Source organism: Danio aesculapii, chromosome 11 (genome assembly GCF_903798145.1).
Source record: "Danio aesculapii chromosome 11, fDanAes4.1, whole genome shotgun sequence".
Classification (NCBI taxonomy): domain Eukaryota; kingdom Metazoa; phylum Chordata; class Actinopteri; order Cypriniformes; family Danionidae; genus Danio; species Danio aesculapii.
Window position 1 is genome coordinate 14225246 of NC_079445.1, and position 21626 is coordinate 14246871.

Consider the following 21626-nt stretch of genomic DNA (forward strand, 5'->3'; position numbering starts at 1 on the left):
GCAAGCACTGAGATGAGTAAACAAATGTTTATTGAGAGCAAAGGAAAATACAGCAAGGAATGTCACAAGAACAAGATAGGTATGGACAGAAAACAAAACAAAATTTAAAAAAAATGTAAATCCTGATTTAAACCGTTTTATATTGAAATTATTTCTTTCTCTTTTTTTGTATGATGATGGTCCATAACGGTATCAAAATATACACTTTCGTGGATATAAAACTCCATAACTTTTAACATTGTGATACAAAAATAGTATTTACACCTCATGTCAACTATATGAAAAAGCACTTTATAATCGAAGGCAGATGTCAGAAATTGGGGGTTTTCAATGTGCAAGAATGCATAATCAGGTTTTATCTAGCACTATAAAGAATCAACGTATCCACAACATGAACCAACTTGCTATCTACATCCAACAAGCAGTTCGATTTCTCTGAAGCGCTACCTCTTTTTTTGTATTGGTCCCAAAGTAAAACACATAACAAAAGAAAACAAACTACATTCATAGAACCTAACCCACAGCTAAAATAGTTAAGAACAAGTAATATTGTCTGGAATATAACATAAACAAGTTCAATTTGATTTTATGTATGTTTGAGGTTTGCCAAATTTAGTCCATCATAAAACATCTTTTCAAAAGTTAATGCAAACTTATCATCAGCAAAATCAACCAATACATGATTTTTCAAAAGGCACTTGTGAGATTTCAAATACAAATATCAGAAAAATAAAGGCTCAGACCCATATTACAGATCTCACTGAAGGCCATTGTGGAGAATAAATGCTCATCCCCAATTTATAGATCATTGTTCCCAAACTGTTAAGACTCATATACTAAAAACAATTTAATAAGTATGCTGATTATCAGTCATATGTGGTGCTTCTCCAAATTCACTTGAGTAGTTTCCATCACAGACGCAGTTCTCTAAAGAGAAGCCAACATCAGTTCATTGGTTGAGGACAAGTTTGTACATGTCATGAGTCTAAAAAATGTTGGAATGTCCCTTACGAAGGTACATGGAGGAAAGGCTTTGGTATCAAGCTGTAGTGTACACACACGTACATGAATACATAGGGCATTAAAGTAGTATAGCTTAAATAATCCACTATATCACAATAACACAAAGCCCAATGCTACACATCACACAAAGTACATGACAAACAGAAAATAGTTCTGGTCCATTGACCACAGCCAACATGCAATGGCCCACAGTATAAAAACAATACAAATCTACACAACACTATTGGATTTTACACAAATGATTGCATAATTATGAAGCAGGAAAAATGCCTGTAAACTTTCTAAGTGTCAAGATACAGTATAAATGCTAAGCTTGAGGATATGCTGAGTACAACCGTACTTGGAAATACAAAGCACAGAGGCGGAGAGTTTAAGGCCTGTACCATCAGTCTGATGAAATTACCCATGTCTCATATGAGCATGAATGTTCAGCCCTGAGGGCACAAAATACACAGTAAACTACAGATTTGCACATATCGGTTGCAGATGTTAGACTGAGGTTCTGAAGATCTGAAACAATAAGGCACACACGGTACAAATATAATCCAAGGCCTTTAGTGGTTCTTCTCCGCTCCTACAGAAATTATTTTTACAAGCCTTAAACAGGCTTAAATTAATAGATGGAGTGAAAACTTCTCAGGCCAAAGCAATAATACAAGTGATTTAAAATGTAAAACAATATGTAAAAATCAACTAAAATGCCTCTTAAATAAAACAATGGAATGACGGAAGTGAGCTTTGTGATTAAGACTCATTAAGGTTTAAAATGACTGGCCACTCCAGCCCCTTCTAAACCACATTTCTCTTAAATGGTGGACTTGGAAAAGGAAACCCTAAGATGGTGGTTTTCTCCAAGATCGTGGTTGTGGAACTGGATGAGAGACTCAATTGCTTCCTCCACTGAACTCATTTGAATCAGAGCCATCTTGCGATCTTTCCTGAAATTTGATGAATTTATGTTAGTAAAGCATACTTCTGTTTATGATTAACATAATGATTTCAGTGGCAGTCAAATATAGCCTTTAACCAAGGATTAAATTGTAACATAGAAAATGAAAACATTGACACATTAGAACAGTTATTTAAGATTTTTTTACAAATCATAAGGCAGAAACAGGCCAAGAAGTCTAGAAAAATCTCTTGGATGATTAAGAAAGCCATGGATGCAAACAAATCAGAGAAGAAAAGGGTGACAGAGAACCTATTCCCTGCTATATAGCCAAGCCATATCTGTATTTCAGGTTGACAACTGCCTTAAAGGTCTAATAAAATGTACAAAATTCAGCACAAGCAGAGTTAACTTCAAAGCAAACAAAACCGGCACATCTTTATTTGTAGGTGTGTTGATGCAAAATGATGCAAAAACTCAATGCTTGCATACAATTTAGCGACATGCAATATTCTTATTCAAATATACATGGAGTATGCTGCCAAGTCCGCACATATTAAATAAGATTAAGTTATTCAAGGAAAGACTAAGTGGAAAAGAAAAGACCAACATCATGCTGGCAAGATAGACATATTTTGAATTCACAATTTCACAGAAAGGTGACACAGGATTGCATCCATGAATAATTTTGTTCCTCGTCACTGGCTTGGTTTGGGACTTGTGGAGCTGCGCTTCGATGGATTTGCTTTTCAGTCTTTGGACTTTCAGTAGTGAAATTTAAACTAAACTGAACTGAACTGAACTTCAACTCTGAAGATTGTTTCAAGACAGTTTCAATTTACTAGAACTTCTATGTTAAGCTGCTTTGACACAATCAACATTGTAAAAGCACTATAGAAATAAAGAGGAATTGAATAGTAAAATAAATGTAATAACGTGATCATTCAGAAATACTAGGTCACACTTTACAATAAGGATCACGTAGCTAATGCATGAACAAACAATAAATGACCATTTCCATTAATCAAAGCTAACACAGGGTTTCTGCAGGTTTCACAAATTTAAATTTAAGACATTGCACCATGAAGAAAATTGTACACTTATAGAGTGCTAAATGCTAATGATTTATTTTCAAATATCCCAGTTAGAATAGATTTTCAATTACCCTATCAAAAATGATTACAATTTAATACATTTAATAATACAAAAATAATAAATTTTGTTTGAATATTTTTTTTATAAATTTTCAAATATATCCATTCACAAACCCTTTAACACTTACCAAGAATAAAACAAAACATATCAGTCAATTACTTCAGTCTACAATAATAATAACAACAACAATTTAATAATAAAAAATATAGGCCAGGTCAGTATCCTCAGCAGTAAATAGATCATTTTTAGGCAAATGTTACTCTAAGTAAAGTAATTAAATGCTATTTTAAATAAAAAGTTACAAATTTTATTTAGATGGATTGTTGGTGAATGTATAGATTGTAATGGCCAGATTTGGTAGCTACATGTGAACAAAGGAAAATTAAGTTAAAAAAGATTTAAGACATTAAGACCCTGCAGATACCGTGTAATAAATGCTGTACAATTGTAGCTTTCATTGTTTGTACATGTACGTAAATACACTAAATAATGGAACCTTTTTGTAAAGTTACCAAAAATAAATAAAATATGTAAACTATTACAAGGTCTGAATGTTATAAGCAAATTGTATTGAGGCAAAAAGTTGCAATTTCAATACCAGTATAAATAAATAAAAAATAAAATTAACACATTCAGATAGACAATAGTATTAGCGTTTTAACTGCACAGACTTACTGAAAGAACTTAAAGTTCTTGACCAGAGCACCACTGCTACCAAAGAGCAGCTTAAGGTCATCTTCAGCAACAGAGGGTCTAAAATAGAAAAAAAAAAATACAGATGAGACATAGGATTTAAAAAGATTATTATTTTTAAAGACACCTTATTTGTATAAACGTACGGGATATTAGACAGGTGCAGAGTAGATGAAGGAGGAAAGATGTTGGAGTAGTTTTTGGAGCCTGGTTTTTTGAAGCGATGGAGAGGAGAATTACTGTAGTCTTTGGTGAGACCCTGGTCCTCATGTCCCTCCCGCGGCATCTGGACAGTCGTATGTTTGGACAGTGTGATGCGCAGGGGCCTGCCGTATAACTTCTGTCCATTTAGATGACTCATTGCTGAAATACGCACGTAAACGCCAATTAGAAATATACATCAAAAGTATGCATGTATCAGATGCAAAAACAGGTGCACGTCATGGGCATTCCAGCGGCTTCAGTCACATCATCTTGAATGGGGCCCTTCAGCTAATTAAAGTTTCAGTGGAATAGCCTGATTTAAAATTAGCATCCAGTATTTCACTAGAAGCATTGAATAACTATTTGGAAATAATATAAATTATTTAATTTATATGAGATAAATTTATTCATTCATTCTTGTCGGCTTAGTCCCTCTATTAATGGGGTCGCTACAGCGGAATGAACCGCCAACTTATCCAGGATTTGTTTTTACGCAGCAGATGCCCTTCCAGCCACAAACCATCTCTGGGAAACATCCACACACTCATACACTACGGACAATTTAGCCTACCCAATTCACCTGTACCACATGTCTTTGGACTGTGGGGGAAACCGGAGCACCCGGAGGAAACCCACACGAACGCAGGGAGAACATGCAAACTCCACACAGAAACGCCAACTGACCCAGGCGAGGCTCGAGCCAGCGACAACACTACCTACCGCGCCACTGCGTCGCTCATAGATAAATTCAAGAAAGAAAAAGATACAAGCTAAAAAAAAAGCATGATTTTATTGTTTTCTGAGGAGTCAAACTGTATTCAGGTAGAGTAATTGAATAATCAAATAATTGTGTCAAATAATACCGCAGGTTTTTCGTGTTATAAACAATTCAATAAAATGAATCGTAATTAAAGTTGTCGAAGTTACAAACAGTCCATTTTTTAAGCCAGAATGCTTCCATTCAAATGCGTATACTTGCGATATGACTATTGCGAAATCGATGGTAAAACGATATATTGTGCAGCTCTAATATCTAGTGTCATTCTCGAAGACATGGTTTTCAATGCCAAAGTGTATCAGGTTTCAATGTTTTTAGAAAAAATGGGTGGAAAAGCCATTTACTAAAATTACTCGTAAAGGTAATTAGGTATTCATTAATCATTTTATAATTTTCTTTTTAATTTATCAGAGTAATATACTGTCCATATGACCGTTTTGAGATTTGGTTTAAAAATGTAAATACACAGCAGTTTTTATAACAGGAAGTCCATGGAAGACACAAAAGGTTAGTCATTTACTAAGTCTGCACCAAAATATTGACCTTATTCTTCAATGCAGAAGTGCACTCGTTTTTTGCCATTGATTTAGAACTTCCGATTCAGTTGCTTATGGGAGAAATGACTAGGAATAATAAACGGCAGAAAACAATCAAACTACTCACTCTACAAACAAGTGTTTGCATGACTATACATACAAAGTAGAATAATATAATAAGAAAAGAATGGCTGCGCCCACTCGTACATGGAGAATAAGGTGAATAGATCATTGTGATATCATGGTCATTTTAAGACCATTTTATGCCACGCATTATATAATGCCAAAATGACAATATAATATCACAATGCAAGTACACTCTTCCAAAGAACACATGATACTTTATTCTTAAGAATATTTACTTTAATTATAGTCCTTTTAACAATTTAATAATTAGTAATTGGAATCAGAATATGAAAACGCATAACCTAAATAAAGGTTAACAAACAAGAGGCTGTGATATCTACTAACAGATCTATTTTCAGTTGTCTGGCACCCACATGAAAATATACTATGGTAATTAAAAGTAAATACTATAGTGTTTTTTTAACCGACACCGACACCTCCAATAGAGATAGTGATGTTGCAATTAGCTAAAATGTTGCTAGAATTGGTTATGTATGGGTGATATATATTGCATCACCAAAAATGATTGAGCTCATGTGCTGTGCGCTAAGGTGATATATTGATTATTGTGAGAGGTCTATCAATTACTGTATTTTAAGTGATGTCAATACTATAATGCATGACAGTGAAAATGCATCAACATGACAACACAAACACACACCCTTTACATTTAATAAAGCTATATCGCAGTAACAACAATAATAATCATAATAACTCAAAATTTCTACTTAACCACCACAAAAAATTTATTACATTAACACAGATTAAGATGGAAAAACCATAGCATTTAAGTTTATACAGTAATAATTTTGCACAATAATATGGTTGGGGAGGCATGGTGGCTCAATGGTTAAGCACTGTCACCTCACAGCAAGAAGGTTGCTGTTTTTATTACTAAATGTTTAATCAAAAAAGCACAGCCTTTGAGTGCAAACTTACTAACCATGAATTTTTAATTAGTAGTTTATATGTAAATGCCTCTTCTGTGAGCCAATAATGATATTTAAAAAGTGTTAATATTTTTAACAAATATTTTTAAAAAGTGTTAAAGTGTTTACCAAGCTGAGCCTGTGTCCCATCAGACATCTGTATGAGAGCATTCTCCTTTTTGTTAAACATGATTTTCACTCTTAATACATCCCCATATACTCCTGAAAAGAGAAAGGACCATGTCAGATGCAAATATCCACTTTGCTATAATCAGATCCACCTCAAAAACAGCCTGAGCAACAAATCTTTAGTTCACTATCAAGATTCTCCACTATTTAAAAAAAAAAAAAAAAAAAAAAAAAAAAAAAACACACACCATCACATGCTTTTTTCAAAAATAAAAACAAAGGCCATTCACAGTCAGCTGATAAAATTGCTATAGCTAGACATTAATCAAGTGAAAAAAGGAACTCGTTTTAAAAATGAAAAAATCTTAAGAAAAAGATTTTTAAAAGGAGAGTAAAAGCGCATCTGCAGATCTTTGGAAGACTGCAAAGGGTGTATATGTTGTTTTAAGAACAGATTCAATTCAGTCAAGAGTCTTAGTTTGAAGACTTGAAAGGTAAGTTTTGAGGAGGATGAAAATGTTTTTAACCTAAAAAAAAATTAAAAATAAATAAAAATAAAAAAAACAGCAGGAGTCTTGAGTTTTAACCAAGTATTATAAACAGCTTTTCACCAAAGACATGCAATAAAGAAAGATAAAAGAGAACAAACGGTTTTCAAAACCATGCAACATTTTACATTTTATTTTGTTCTGTCATAAAAAGCTGCAGCCTCCCATTTGAGTTCAAAAAAGAAAGTGTCATCGTTCAGGGAGAGCTGCAGCTTTTCAGAATAAGTCTCATCTCACCACACCAAATACTGCAGAAAGCAAGCGAGGCACTCAGAGAATTGGACCTAACAGATGCCTTGTGAGGAAATAAAATCAAATTAAAAAGAACAGAACAAACAAGTGACAAAAAAAGATGCTAAAGGATGACATACCGAAGAGAATAAAGAGGCAGTGGGGCGTAACTCTCTTTAAAGGACAGCAGAGGGGGGCAGCGGAGGAGGAAGAGAAGGTAAAGATCGGAGGCAGAGTGGAGGTTCAACATATCCAAGGCAGCGAGGCAGTTCCACGGGAAATGGCGAAAAACGATGGTTGGATCATGAAGATGGTTAATGGATTGGGAGCAGAGAGAGGGGTAAAATTGGGGTAGGGTGGGATGGGGGGTGTGGAAGACAGATGTGTGTGTGTATTTTAATTGATGTTGATGTGTGTGATTGTGTAATAATGGTGTAATTGTTTGTACAGTGACAACAAATGAGTAGACATATGGTGCGTGCAGCCAGATGGCAAAAGAGAACAAGGTTTCAAAAATAAAAAAAGAGCCATGGGATGAGGGGAACGGGGAGGGAGAGAAATAAGAGAAAGGAGGTAAAAAAAAAAACAAGGTCAGTATACATAAAGAAATACAAAATTATAGTGCTAAAGTTAACAAAGAAACTTTACCAGCAAAACAAGCTAATCTTTAGCCATTAGTTACTGTAGTAAACAATGTACTAAGTGCATGTGTAAATGCGCTTTCTGATGGCGTTTTACACAACTGTACAAAAATTTTATCAAAACAGGCCAACAGAAAGAACATTTACACACTTTTACTGTGGTATAATATTTAGAGGAGATGAGTGGAATGTAAAGTAAAGCAGCAACATATTTATATAGAAGCAACAAGGGTGAAGAAGCTCAACTCAATGGCATCTTTTTGAATAAAACTTAAGGATGTTAGAGGAGGAAATGACACAATGCACTGTAGAAGGGACGGGGACACTTGAGGCAGAGTTTCTGTTAACAAAACTCTAAGCAACTATCTTTAGCATCTTTGCATACTACTTATTGAGTTAAATGTATAAGAAATAATTCTGAGCTTGCTTGATGACATAAATCAGAGACAGAACTGCTAACCTCAGGGTTCAGGTTGCTGACCAGCATAACGCAGTGTGTGCCAGGGAGGGTTGGAAAGCCCAGTCTACTTGCAGCAGCTGCAGCCGCTGCTGCCCCAGGAATGGCCAGTGAGGCGAGAGCTCCGGGAACCCCAGGTATTGTCAAACCTGATCGAGACATTGTCTTTCATATTATCATTTCAAAACAGTGGACTCCAGATAAATTTAAAATGGAAAACACATTAGGCTCAAGCTGTGTCGTCTTACCAGCAGCCTGCTGAATGGCAAAAGCTGGAGGAAAGGCATGTGCGCTTGCGTATGGTGCAGCAGAGATGATCCCAGGAGCAGCTGAAAAACACAAGGTCTTTTAGACTTTCTAAAAGAGGAAGATATAGAATGTGCCGGGTAAAAAGTAACACTGGTGTACCGAAGGCTGCAGCCACAGCGTGATGTTCAAGTGTAGGCTGGCTGTCCCCTGTGGGCAGGTCAGGGCGAGTGTAGTCACGGCTCTTGTCATTATTGTATTTGACATTTAAGCTGGTAAGTTTGGAAAAGCTGATTCGCAGGGTGCAGCAGCCATTGTAGATGTTCTGGCCATCTAGAGCCTGAGGAAAGAAAGATGGTTCCACAAACATCAAGCCGAAATCTAGAAATTCACATTCTATCTCAATGTCAGCTTCCTTTAAATTAAACTAAAATTTTGATAGCTGTCATGACAGATGGTGGCCGATAGATGGAGTCATTTACCAGCTTGGCATGTTGTGCCGTCAGACCATCGGTGAACTGAAGGAGAGCTTGAAATTGATTGTTTTTGGTAAACGTGATCACTTTCAGCACTGTGCCAAACTTGGAGAAAATCTGTTGAGGAACCGAACATGTTTTAACATCTAATAATCATACTTGCCAACAGCTGAAGGGATAGTTCACCCAGATGTTAAAATTGACATGTCATTATTTACTTACTGTTATGTCAGTCCTAAATATTAGATTTCAAAAACACAAATAAGACATTTTTATAACCGCCGAAATGTTTCTATCCTTGACTTAAGGTGCAAATAAAATACCCAGTGCAAATTAGTGGGTGAAGTTTTTTACAGAAGTACGAAATCAGGTACTGATTATCCCATCTCTCCTAGAAGCTCCATAAGCCTCTTGAATATTCATAGTGGCTCCCTGAGGCCCGCACATTATTTATACATTATATGAAATCAGAATTATTAAACCCCCTTTGAATTTTTTTTCTTTTTTAAATATACATAAATGATGTTTAACAAAGCAAGGAAATTCACAGTATGTCTGATAATATCTTTTCTTCTGGAGAAAGTCTAATTTGTTTTATTTCAGCTAGAATAAAAGCAGTTGTTTTTTTTTTTTACTATTTTAAGGTCAAAATTATTAGCCCCTTTAAGCTATATATTTTTTCGATAGACTACAGAACAAACCATCGTTATACAATAACTTGCCTAATTACCCTAACATGTTTAGTTAACCTATTTACCCTAGTTAAGCCTTTAAATGTCACTTTAAGCTATATAGAAGTATCTTGAAAATTATCTAGTAAAATATTATTTACTGTCATCAATAGAAATTGGGGAAAAAAAGAAACAGTGGGGCTAATAATTCAGGGGGTTTATTAATTCTAACTTCAACTGTAATATCCTGGAAATCATGGAGCCAAGAGAGAGAATGCTCAAGGGAGCATATTAGTTCTAATGATAGAGTAAGCCTTAAATTACATGAATAGTGCAGTAAAGTACCTCTAGCGCAAATTGCCATGGTAAAATACGTTTTTTGCAGGTTGGGATGTCTACGTTTAACATTCCCATGACATTATACGCCCTTTTCTGGGCCTGATGTTAAAAAAACAAATAAATAAATAAACTTTTATTTCGGTAATAAGGATATTTTCAGCTATGAAATGTACAGGATATTCATTTAGAACAATGACAAGAAGTAAAAAGTAGACTGCTCAAATCATGACCCCTTTAAAAGAGTGTTAGTTTGTCATACAAGTTTGAATGACAAAGGTGAGTAATTGATGACATTACAATTATTTTTGAGTGAACTATCGATTTAGGTAAGAAAGGAACAGCATATACCTGGTGCAAGACATCCAAGGTCACGGGGTAGAAAAGATTTTCAACGATGACCCTCAGAACAGGGCTGGGGCCAGTCATACCAGATGGGTCAACACCACCTAGAGTCAAGCTACCTGTCTGGACAGCATTCACCGCCTGCAATGCTGCCTGTGCCCTCTGTAGAAACAAACAAACACACACAATATAAATAAATATATATATATATATATATATATTCAATTTAAGTATTATTAAATCATATATTACATAAAAAAAAGGAAATCCAAATCTATTTGCACATTTTTATGTCTGAAAATGTAAATGAAAAGTACTTGCAGATGGCTTATGTTAAAGGGATGGTTAACAAAATATAAAATTCTGTCATCATTTAGACAACTTTTACTTGTTTCAGACCTTTACGAGTTTCCTTCTTCTGTTAAGCACGAAAGAAGAGACTTTGAAAAATGTTGAAAACCAGTATCCATTAACTTCCATAGTATTTGTTTTTTCCTGCTATGGATATCAATGCTTACAGGTTTTCAACTTCAAATTATCTTCTTTAGTGTTTAACAGTAAAAAGAAACTCAAAGGTTTGGAACCACTTCAGGGTGGGTACATTTTCAATTTTTGTTGAACTATCCCTTTAAACAAAACTTAGGTATAAACAGTGTTTGCTATGTTTGTGCTTACTAAAACAGAACGAAGCAAGGCAAATTAAGCAATCCTCAGAATGAGCAATGATGGGCTGCAGCTGTGGAATTTAATGCTACAGGCCTTTAACTGCACATAAACTGTTTTTAGAAAAGAAAAACAGGCAATGTGGAAAATGCAGCCACAGAAAACAGGATGTGTAGGAGAGAGCCAAACAGATCATGTAATCAGATAAATCATACAACAAATCCAAATGTCTTCATGTAAAAATATTTACAAGTGACTCAGTCAGAAATTTGGGAGGAAGCTTCACAAAGTTTGCGTACGTGGTGCATGTGGGGAATGGATGCTGACAGAGAATGTAAAGCACATACCACTTGGTTTGGTGAATTGTCTGTTTTCAGCTCTTTGTGGTTGGAGTATTGCATGAAGATGGGATGATTTCTGATGACAGGCGTTACAGAGGAGTAGTAAGTAACCATCGTCTGAGCTGCTTCTTCAGAATTCATTTCCAAAAAAGCCTGCACAAAAATGAAGATTATGCAGTTGTTGCCTTGAGTCCAAACAATTTGTTGCACAGTCTAATAAATGCAAACATTTATAGCTAAACAAGATGGATTTGACAACACTACCAAGGTTTGCTGTTTCTACTTTAGTTTTTTTTTTTTTATTGTTTGGTTCTCAATAAACATTTCCTTTTGTGATCATTTAGTCAGTCCCTTGTTAGTCAAATAACATATCTAGGTACTTTTTTATTGTCAATTATAGAAAAATATATATAATTTAAAATGCTAATGATAAACTTTCAGCTGCAGTTTGCAATTCTGCCTTAGGATTGTAGCAACTTTTTTCTATAGTTATTTGGTCTGTCTCTAGGACAAAAGGAGCTATGAATGCTTAAGTTTTAAATAAAAATGAAACCATCAACTGCGTAACTCTCTTTGTTTACAAATACAAGCACGACCGCTTAGAGCTTATTTATGGTTGAGGATTATCATACATGCATACATACATACGTGTTCACAGACAAGGGCTCGTCACCTTGTTAAGTCGTGACGTATTCGACGTATACCGTTTTCGGGTTCAAAACTACTATTCAGCTACTAATCTGAATTGAGAAAATATTAGTTTATGACCACTTTTCAGTCATATCTTACATTAAAGTGAATTTTATATGAAATCATGGTGTACACAACAGTCTCTGGACTTGCTGCATCACAGACACCAATATATATATTGGTATAAATATATATATATAAACGTATTACTTTCGGGCCATCGGATATTTCGCATGGATATATAGTGCGATCATGACTTCCGAAAGTAATACAGTGTTTATTATTACAGTCTCCACATACAGTTTGATATTGCACCCGGAAGCCGCTTTGCATGACGTCACCCTTAACAAGCTGCTAGTAGACAGCTTCGTAGTGTCAACCTTTTTCTACGACTCTGCACTAATGCTAAAACAATCCAAAGCAGAATAGATACCTGGTTTTTTCCCTTCAGCATAAGCAGATTGGTCACTTTCCCAAATGGGAGACCAAGGGCAATGACCTCTGCTTCGTTGATGTCATTGGGCAGCTTGCGAACATGTATAACTCTGGACGGGACGGCAGGACTTCTAATGTCACCTTTGAATTTCTTGCTGTCGTTGCCGTTGGCTGCATGAAAAGCAGATGATTAAGATGGAAAAATCAACCACACTTGAGGAGAGAAAAAAAAAAAAAAAAAAAAAAAAAAACACAACAACCACCCTTGAGAAGACACATACCTGCTGAGCTCATGATATAAGGCCCACTGGTAACACAGGAGAACAACTCGTCAGATCCTCTCTGAAAAAAAAATCTAAGTCAAACTGTGTCCAGTAACATGTCAAGTTTACATAGCCACTACTGAGGTTTACCAACTTTAAAAAAGGACTCTTGAAAATGGTTGATTATTAGATACAAACAGCCGTTAGCATAAATGGCAACAAGTAGTAGTAAAGAAAAGAGATCCAAGTAAGGACATATTTACATCTGAAGGCATGAAATGGACAAATGCTACATTCAGTCTTGCTCTGCAAACATCACTGCCTAAAGGGTGGGTGGGGTCAGAGATCAACCACAAAACATCCCCCCACCAGAAACCTATGAAGGAAGATCTCAGGAAACCACAGGAGAAGGGTCAGCTTTAGATTTTCAGGTCACCAAACAAGAGAAATGAGCGGTCAGACAAAATCTTGGGATTTGCTCTTTTGCACTTTACTTAAGGAATCTCCATGTGAAATACCAGGGTACTTACACAGCTAAAAACGCTGCACACAAAAATAATAAAACTACAAATTTGCAACTGTTTCTGTCCTCTTTAATTTAGCAAAAGCTAACGATTGTTAACCCTGTCAGTATTCAAAGAACAGAAAACTGACAGAAGCAATGTAACAAAGGTTGTATCAACTAAGATAAACAATATTCTTACTGTCTAATAAAAGGCACACGACTAAAAGTAACTGAAAATAATATATTCAGCAAAACTCCTAAAGCCCATGCAACCACACTGGCCTGCGCACTACATATTAAAATTCCACAGTCAAACGTCTCAATGAGAACCACATGTAAAGCAGAGGGGGGTGGCTACACAACAGGCGTTTGGTACGACACAGTAAGCTTAGCAATAAACGTTTAAAGAGTGACAAACAAATACATAGACACATCTATCTAAAAAAAAAAAAACGTATGTTTTTGCAAGGATGTTACCATGAACAGTCTTGTGCAAACCAAACTACAGTACTGATTCTATGAATAACATGTTTTTTTCATTATTAAACAATAATAAAACACAATAGACAAGTAAATGTGACATGATTTATCTGGAGAGCTGTTTCACTATCAGATACTTTCTTGTCATTTTCTTCCCCTTGTTATTTTTGTGTGATCATTTTGATAGCGTGCGGGAAGAGTGTGGAACATATTTACATAATTTATGCAAATGGTCTTATCAGCAGCATGTGAACTGTCAGAATGTTCACTAATAGTAAACTGCTGCCTGAATATATACAACTTCTTTGTAGCTCTATCATGCAGAGAACGGAAATGAAATTCATAGTAAGCGTACCAAGGTCTTGATAACAACATTTTCTGTTTGTAGTTTTGAAATGTTTTCCCACTCTCTAATGGTTCTGATTAATTTGCATTCTGGCAGCGTTTGGTATTAGACCACACCTATGAGGGTTGCATTACAGTATAGAGAAGAGGTTTTCAACTTTGAGATCCACTTTCCTGCAGACTTTAGATCCAATATAGATCAAATTCACCTGTAACTTTCTAGCAATCGTGAAGATTATTGTTTAGTAAATGATGAGTAAAACTTTGCAGGTATGTTGATCAAGGAATTGAGCTGAGAACCTCTTGAATAGAGGGTTTGAACAAGATTCAGACAGTTACCCATATGCACAGCCATACTTACTATAAGATGTAAACAGCAAGGACTCAATGACTAAAGTACTAGTGAATACATTGTTCTGCCCATTAAACCATGGAAAAAGCATGTGGAAACTACAAAACCATATAGAGAAGGACCTAGTAAGCATAAAAAGGTGCAACATTTTGACAAACTATATTTAATTGACAAACTATATTTAATTATATTTAATTCTATTGTTGGTTTTTATGTGACTTATTACATTTAGTATATTTTATCTTGCATCTTATATTTAGTATTATGTCTATTGTCTGTTTTCTCTCTTTTTATATTGCTGCTGGTCTCTGTGAGTTACCAAACAAATTTCGTTGTACAACTACAATGACAATAAAAGTTCTTTTCTTTTTTTTTTTTTTTTCTTTAATAGGTGGTAAAAGTAGTTTTTATTATTATACAAGCTTAATATTTCATGTACTTTTCATGTAAAAAAAGTGCTCTGCTTGATTTGTTGCAATTTTTCCAGTCCTTTAAATTAGTAGTACAGCCCAAAAGATGGTAACTGATCATTTTCAGCAATAATCAGCAAAATATGCATTTGATTTGGTTCAGTGGTATTGTTTATATTTCGTGCCTCCAATACAGATGATTGATGAAGCATTATCGAAAGACTCTTTAGAGCAGCATTGCACTGGCAATTACAAGCATGTAATTGCAGAACCATGGTCAAATATGTTTAAAAAGATTATCCACTAATAAAATAATTTTTCAGCTAATAAGGGGCGTACGGACATTTTAAAAGTTAGGGGGGACATCTGAATAAAATCTACAAGTTTACATTCATATAATTATTAATCACCAGTTTCTAAATGGTGCTTAATGGTTTCTAAAGTGAAGGGGACGTGGAGGTTTTTCATTCCTGAATTACAACATGTAATAGAAATTAAGTGCATGACCAAAAAAAGAAAGAAATTTAAGTTGTAACAAACAGGTTTGAAATAAATTTCTGTGATTTTCGCTGTTGCATATGCTGTTGATACACTTCAAAGAGATAGATCACCCACACATTAAAATTCTTTGTTTTCACAAAGAAGAAATTCTGAAAAACAAATCACTGGCAAATAAACAGTCACATAACCACTGACTTGCATAAAATGGAGTATAATGTGCAAGTCAATCGTTACCATCAACTGTCTGGTTACCGCCAGGACTTTTCACAATTTCTTTTTTGTGTGCTCAACAGAAGAAGAAAAAACCTCTACTCAGACTCAGGTTTTGAATAAGAGTAGGGTGAGGGAGTAAAGTGTGACTTTTGACTTGTTGAACCCAGAACATTTTTAAAGCTTTTAGATCAGACAGCTTTATATCTTAACAATTTAACAAACAAACATGTTGGGGGTGTGGCATGAAAGGATACTTGGCTAAATAGATTACAGGGTGTGAAGCTCAGGGGGAGGGGCTAAGACCGCAACAATTCACAACAACAAAAAAAATGAGGCCGTTACCACAGCAGCTCTGATTGTAATGCACTCACCATGGAGACCTTGTGCCTGCTCTGCAGGTAACTGAAACCCAACCCAGAATTGAATACACAAGAATCCATTATCTCTAACGCCCAGGTGTGCCTTCCCCCACTATTACGGTTCAAACTTGAGCCATTACCACACTAACCCTACAGGTTATGACCACAAGTCCAGACACAGTTTATATTAATTTACATAAAAATAACAACTGCAAAGTAATTGTTTCAGAGAGACCCTAAATATGCATTACAGCATTTTATGACAAATAAAACGTCACAAAAAATAATTACCTAAAACATGCTGGGATTCATGTAAATTGCCATAATCAGTACCTGCAACCCCCCAGCTTTCCACTTGCATTTTTTACTAAACACGTAAAGAAAAAAAAAAAAGGAAAAAAGACCGATAGCATCAAGTGAGCCCCCATGTAACTCATTAGCCCCTCCCCCAGCCATCTTCCCTCTGATCAGCACTGCTGAACAAACACAAGAGCTACATGTGTGTGTGTGTGTTGAGTGATGAGGCAAACATATTTGCATTTGATGAATAGACTGCATTCATCTCATCATATCAAGAGAAAAATCCAATCTCTGAGGAATGTCTCTGAAATGGGTTCAATAATTGAGCTTAGGTAGAAACTGCACTGATACAATAAAATGCTTGTCACCAGTGTTCTCAAAAGACAAATATAGTGGTCTGCAGATCACCAAAACATTTGATCTAAATAAACCATTGATCTAATTGTGCATTTCATAGCAGAGTGGCCACAGAAAAATAAAACTGACAAGTATGTTCCATGATGTACTGTAAATCTAGTTTCGCCCAGACACATGGCACATTATGTGATTGCAGTTTAATTTAGCCTAATGGATGAGAATGAACAGCTTTCCGTGATACCAGTTAATTAAAAGACTATATTGTTACCACTTTTATTTTAATGTTCTTTTTAATGATTATTGCACATTATTATGATTATTGCACATTATTATGTATATTACATCTTTCAATGAATACAGTGTACTGTTGAATGCAACAAGCACACAATAATGCAAAGCAAGCACAACTGAATCAATAATCAATCAATAAAATCTAACCTTATGCCAATCTTTTATCATTAGATTTTTAGCTTTTCTCGCAAATAGCGTTAAATACATTCTCTAATACAACAATTTTGAACCCAAAACTAGGAAACTTTCAAACAACGTCAAAATTTATTTTACAATTTCCCTGTATCTGATAAACCCCAGATAAATGCAGTTTCTGTAGGTTTCATGAAACATGGGATACTGTTCAACTTGAAGCATTTAAGAAACTAACCTAAATGATCATGAATCAGCCTTTTGTTTCACATCCTGTGGGTCCCTCCTCACTAGCCACATACCACAGGAAATAATCTTTAATGAGAGCATGAGCGGGAGTGTTCACATTGCGGCCTTGTGTAAGCTAATCCAGGCAGCATTTTAGGGATTTCTTAACTATGCATTTCACAACAGCCCTTTATTGTGACAAATTACAAAGCATCATTAATTTTAAACATTTTTGGAGGTTATTCATAAAAATACAGATAATAAATAAAAAAAAAATTTATATTGTGGTATAGGACAATGCTAAAGGACTTGTTCCAACATATATTTGATTGCCTTTCAAATGATTCACCTTTTTTGCGAGGATGAATCATGATAGCACAAGGTGTGGAAGTCACAAAGGCTTTGCGAGTTCTCAATACACACAGTCTGCTCTTATAACACAGAGTTGATCTGCTCTTGTTGAATCAATCTAAGCTATATCAAAAAACTAAAAATAAAATTCTTACCTTTGTACCAACTGCAATATCATGAACAACGCTGTAAAATAAAACAAAAAAAAAAAAATCAGAGACGGAAAACAGAAACAAAAATTATTTAACTGGAATAAGAAGAACCATTCTGACCCCATGCATTTGTCTGAAATAGTTCCAATGAAACAAGTAAAAGAAAAAACATTTCATGCAAAAGTATGAAATTCAATTTCAGAATCAAACCATTATGCTAATCAAAAAGTTAAACTTTTATCCTGACTCTAAATAAGTGGGATTAATGAGTAATATTTCAGTTGTTCATGGCAGTTAAAGGTTTTTCCCATTAAAAGAATAAGCAGATTTTGACGAGACAGCGTGTAATCTATTTTGTTCCCACAAATCGTCCGTAGAGCAAGAAATATGAGTGGTATTTTGGGTCAGTCTATGGTTGAATATTAACCCCCACATCCTGTTTCACATGAACTCACAGTAAACGCAATCCCAGAATCTCTCCTCTTGCTTACAGCTTCAAAATGTCCTCATCTCAAAATGAAACAGCTTAAAAGCTTTTATGTTTGAAACAATGAATAGAAAAAGAGATTAACTGAGTAAAAACAAAGCCCCAATACATTTTCCCCAAGAGGAAAACTTTAATGCAAATAGATGTTAGAACTCAAACAAGGTGCCATGAGTCTTTTCTTTTTTTGCAAAATACCTGGGGTGTGGTTTCAGTTTTTGTGTATCATCTTACATGGTGCATGTCATGCATGTCTGTCTGGTTTAATCCAGGTCTAATCAAACAAACTCATCAGTCAACGCTTAGACCCACATAGCATAGTAACCACAGTTTCTGCCATAGTAACAAATGCAATTGTTACTGCTACCTACGTAGTAGCCACAACTAGGTTCTGTTCACCAAATAGGGTAGAAAGAATGAGGAACTCTAAAAACATTTAAGGATGTTTAGGTTTTTTTTTTCCCTTTACCAAATAAATAATGATGCCAAAATGATGTTGATTGAAACTGAGCATACTATTTTCTGTAAGCTGTTTTATGTAGGCCTGTAGTTGTTTTGGCACACAAAAAAATCTACATAATTAGAAATCAACTAAAAAATTTACAAATTCCCTAAATAAAATAATAAACTTCCAGTGCTTTAAAATAAGCCATGATACCATGAACTATATTCACTGGAAACTGCAGAACTGTGTTTCGGTGGAAACTATGGCAACCAAGACGATTTTCCTTTAATAAAAGAAAAAAGATGTGTATATATGGAAGGACGAAATAGAAAGAACTCTGGTCTGTAAAATTTCAGAAGGACTTACTCTAATTCTGCATAACTTGATCCCATAGGATACAATTCAGTCTCTAGGCGGCTGCACAAGGAAAAAAATATGTCAATTACATAATACATTTTGATTCTTACTAACATTACATATATTTTGGGTGGTTGGGGGAAAAGTAACATGTGTGTTTCCCCTTTTTATAAGAGCTAAATAGTGCTGTTCTTTTTACTCAAACTTTAATCATACACGATGCAACAAGTCCTTTCGATGAATAGCTCACTAAAATTGCAGCTGAAAAACACAATCCTACTAACAAAACAAACGTGAAAATGCGTCCAAGAAAATATCAAGCCTTGGACACAAAACCGATAGACTTATAAAATAAGTATTTATTTAATCGCAACTGATGATGGGAGCACGCTGTCCAATCATACAAAAATACATTGCCATTAATAAACGTACGGTTTTATTCATGTAATGTTCATTCCCAGGTTAGCCACGCTTGTTTTCCATTCATAATAATGTAACATCACTTACCCGTCCATTGCACACAGAGGAACAACAGCTCTGATCCTCAACTTTGTTGCTTGGCTGAGTTTTCTTAAAACGCTACAAAATGGCGGAGTGCGTTGAGTGCAGCCTCAGCGGTGAGCTCAATAATTGGCTAACTCTGAAAAACTGAGGGAGTATCAGACACGAGGATGACTGTGATTGGATAAGACGAGTTAAAAGGAAAGGGCGGTTACAGTTGAGAAGAGAGAAACTGCGTGTCTCGCATCCTGGTATTGTTCTGCCTTTAAGAAAGGAATGGTCAAGTAACTTCTGTTTTTTCTGCTGAATAAATGGATTAACATGTTATTTTGTCCGTTTTATAGTAACTTTACCAGATTTAATAAATTGTTTTGGTTAATATAGCTGTATTAAATTAAGAATTAATTCACTTGATCATTTTGTCCATGCTTTTAAAGTCCAAATAAATCGTGGACTACATTATAGACACAAGAACAGTAGAAGACAGACAACATGACCAGTTGCATTAATATTTAAAGTTGCATTGCAAAGAAATTCATTATGTCTAAGTAGGAATTTAATTACCGTTTTTCCAGAATATAAAATGATGTTGGTGAACATACTGTAAATGAAATCACTTTCACTGGCCAAAGCTAACCTATGATGAAACATGGAGATTGTGAAAAAGCATGTATGTACGGAAAGTATAAAAAAGGTAGCCGTTAGCCCTTTTTGTTCTTACACATTGTAGACAGTCTCTTGATCAGACCCTTATTTAGTAGGATTGCTGTTAGTTTATAAGTTAGTTTTAAGTGCTTCTATCATCAGTCTCGATGATCTCCTTGATGTCTAAAACTCTGGAGTTACATATTGTCTTTGGTGACCACCTGGTTGAAGAGTCCATATTTCACTCTGTACACATAGCTACATTGAAAGAAGCAAATAAAACATGGTTTGTTGAAACCATTATGTATTCAAGAAAATGGAAATGTCTTATATTAAAATTGTACATTTTCTTTAGTTGAAATGTTGGTGATATGGCATGCCTGAGTGATCTAAAATGACAGTTTTATTTTACACGTACAAAGGGGTTAACAAGCTTTAAGTGACTTGTTTAGAAGGACTATTGGAAAGGAGATCTTTGGAATCAGGTATCATCATCAATAATTACCAGTTTGTCACACTCAGGAAATTAGTTTTACCCTGTGCACAGAGAAACACACCTGCTTAAACCTGAATAATAGATGCGGGACGCAACAGAAACTGAGGCTCATTGTCTCCATGGTAGCCGCCTAAAAGCATCAGATGATCTGACCAGGTAAATAATAGGCCACAGCAGGTGGAGCAAGACGTTAGGCCTTAAATGATAACATAAGTTAAAGTATATAACCCAAAAACACCTTTTTTTTAAAGTAATTGTAAAATAAATGAATGAATGAGGGAGTGGCAGCCACAGTACAATAGCAGGAAGCTCACTTACACACCAGCTAGGTGGAGAGCACAGACAGGGACATAGTGGGCATTTTAAATGTGGAGGGCACAGCTGTATGAAATCCAAAAGTTTACATTCTAAATCACCTGTTTCTAAATTGTCTGTCTCTAAAAGTGAGGGGGACGTATCCCCCCCCCCCCTTCCCATCCCACCAAGTTGCTACGCCCCTGGCGAGAGATAGCTCAAGGGATGGAGATGACGAGAAGGCCATGATGGGCAAGGGCTGATTGTTGGAATTTGACCAGGACACCCAGGTTACTGTTTTACAAAAAGCGCCATGGAATCTAAAATGATCCCCAGTCAGTCAGAACCTGTTTAATGCATCATCTGAAGGATGGTATAGTGATACACTGGAGCCTTAAGACCTACACAAACCAAGATTAAGCACAATACTGTAACCGTGCAAATATTTAAAATACAGAAACACAGCAGAGTATTTTAATTTATCATGTTTCCATTGCGAGGGCGTCACGGTGGTGCAGCAGGTAGCCTGATCACCTCACAGCAAGAAGGTCACTGGTTCGAGCCCCGACTGGGTCAGTTGGCATTTCTGTGGGAGTTTGCATGTTTTCCATGTTCGCGTGGGT

General features: G+C 35.4%; 1 protein-coding gene across 1 annotated transcript; it reads right to left on the minus strand.

Moving 5' to 3' along the window:
- Positions 1-8: 8 nt before the first annotated feature.
- ptbp1b (polypyrimidine tract binding protein 1b) lies at positions 9-19674 on the minus strand. The gene is made up of 16 exons (XM_056467802.1): positions 19575-19674; positions 19077-19127; positions 17785-17815; positions 12824-12884; positions 12541-12713; positions 11424-11570; positions 10420-10575; positions 9068-9178; positions 8748-8925; positions 8588-8668; positions 8343-8488; positions 7382-7415; positions 6463-6555; positions 3907-4123; positions 3743-3820; positions 9-1961 (listed from the first exon to the last, which is right to left on the minus strand). Exons 1-16 carry the CDS (start codon positions 19580-19582, stop codon positions 1829-1831), a joined length of 1698 nt encoding a protein of 565 aa, XP_056323777.1. The 5' UTR covers positions 19583-19674; the 3' UTR covers positions 9-1828.
- Positions 19675-21626: the final 1952 nt, after the last annotated feature.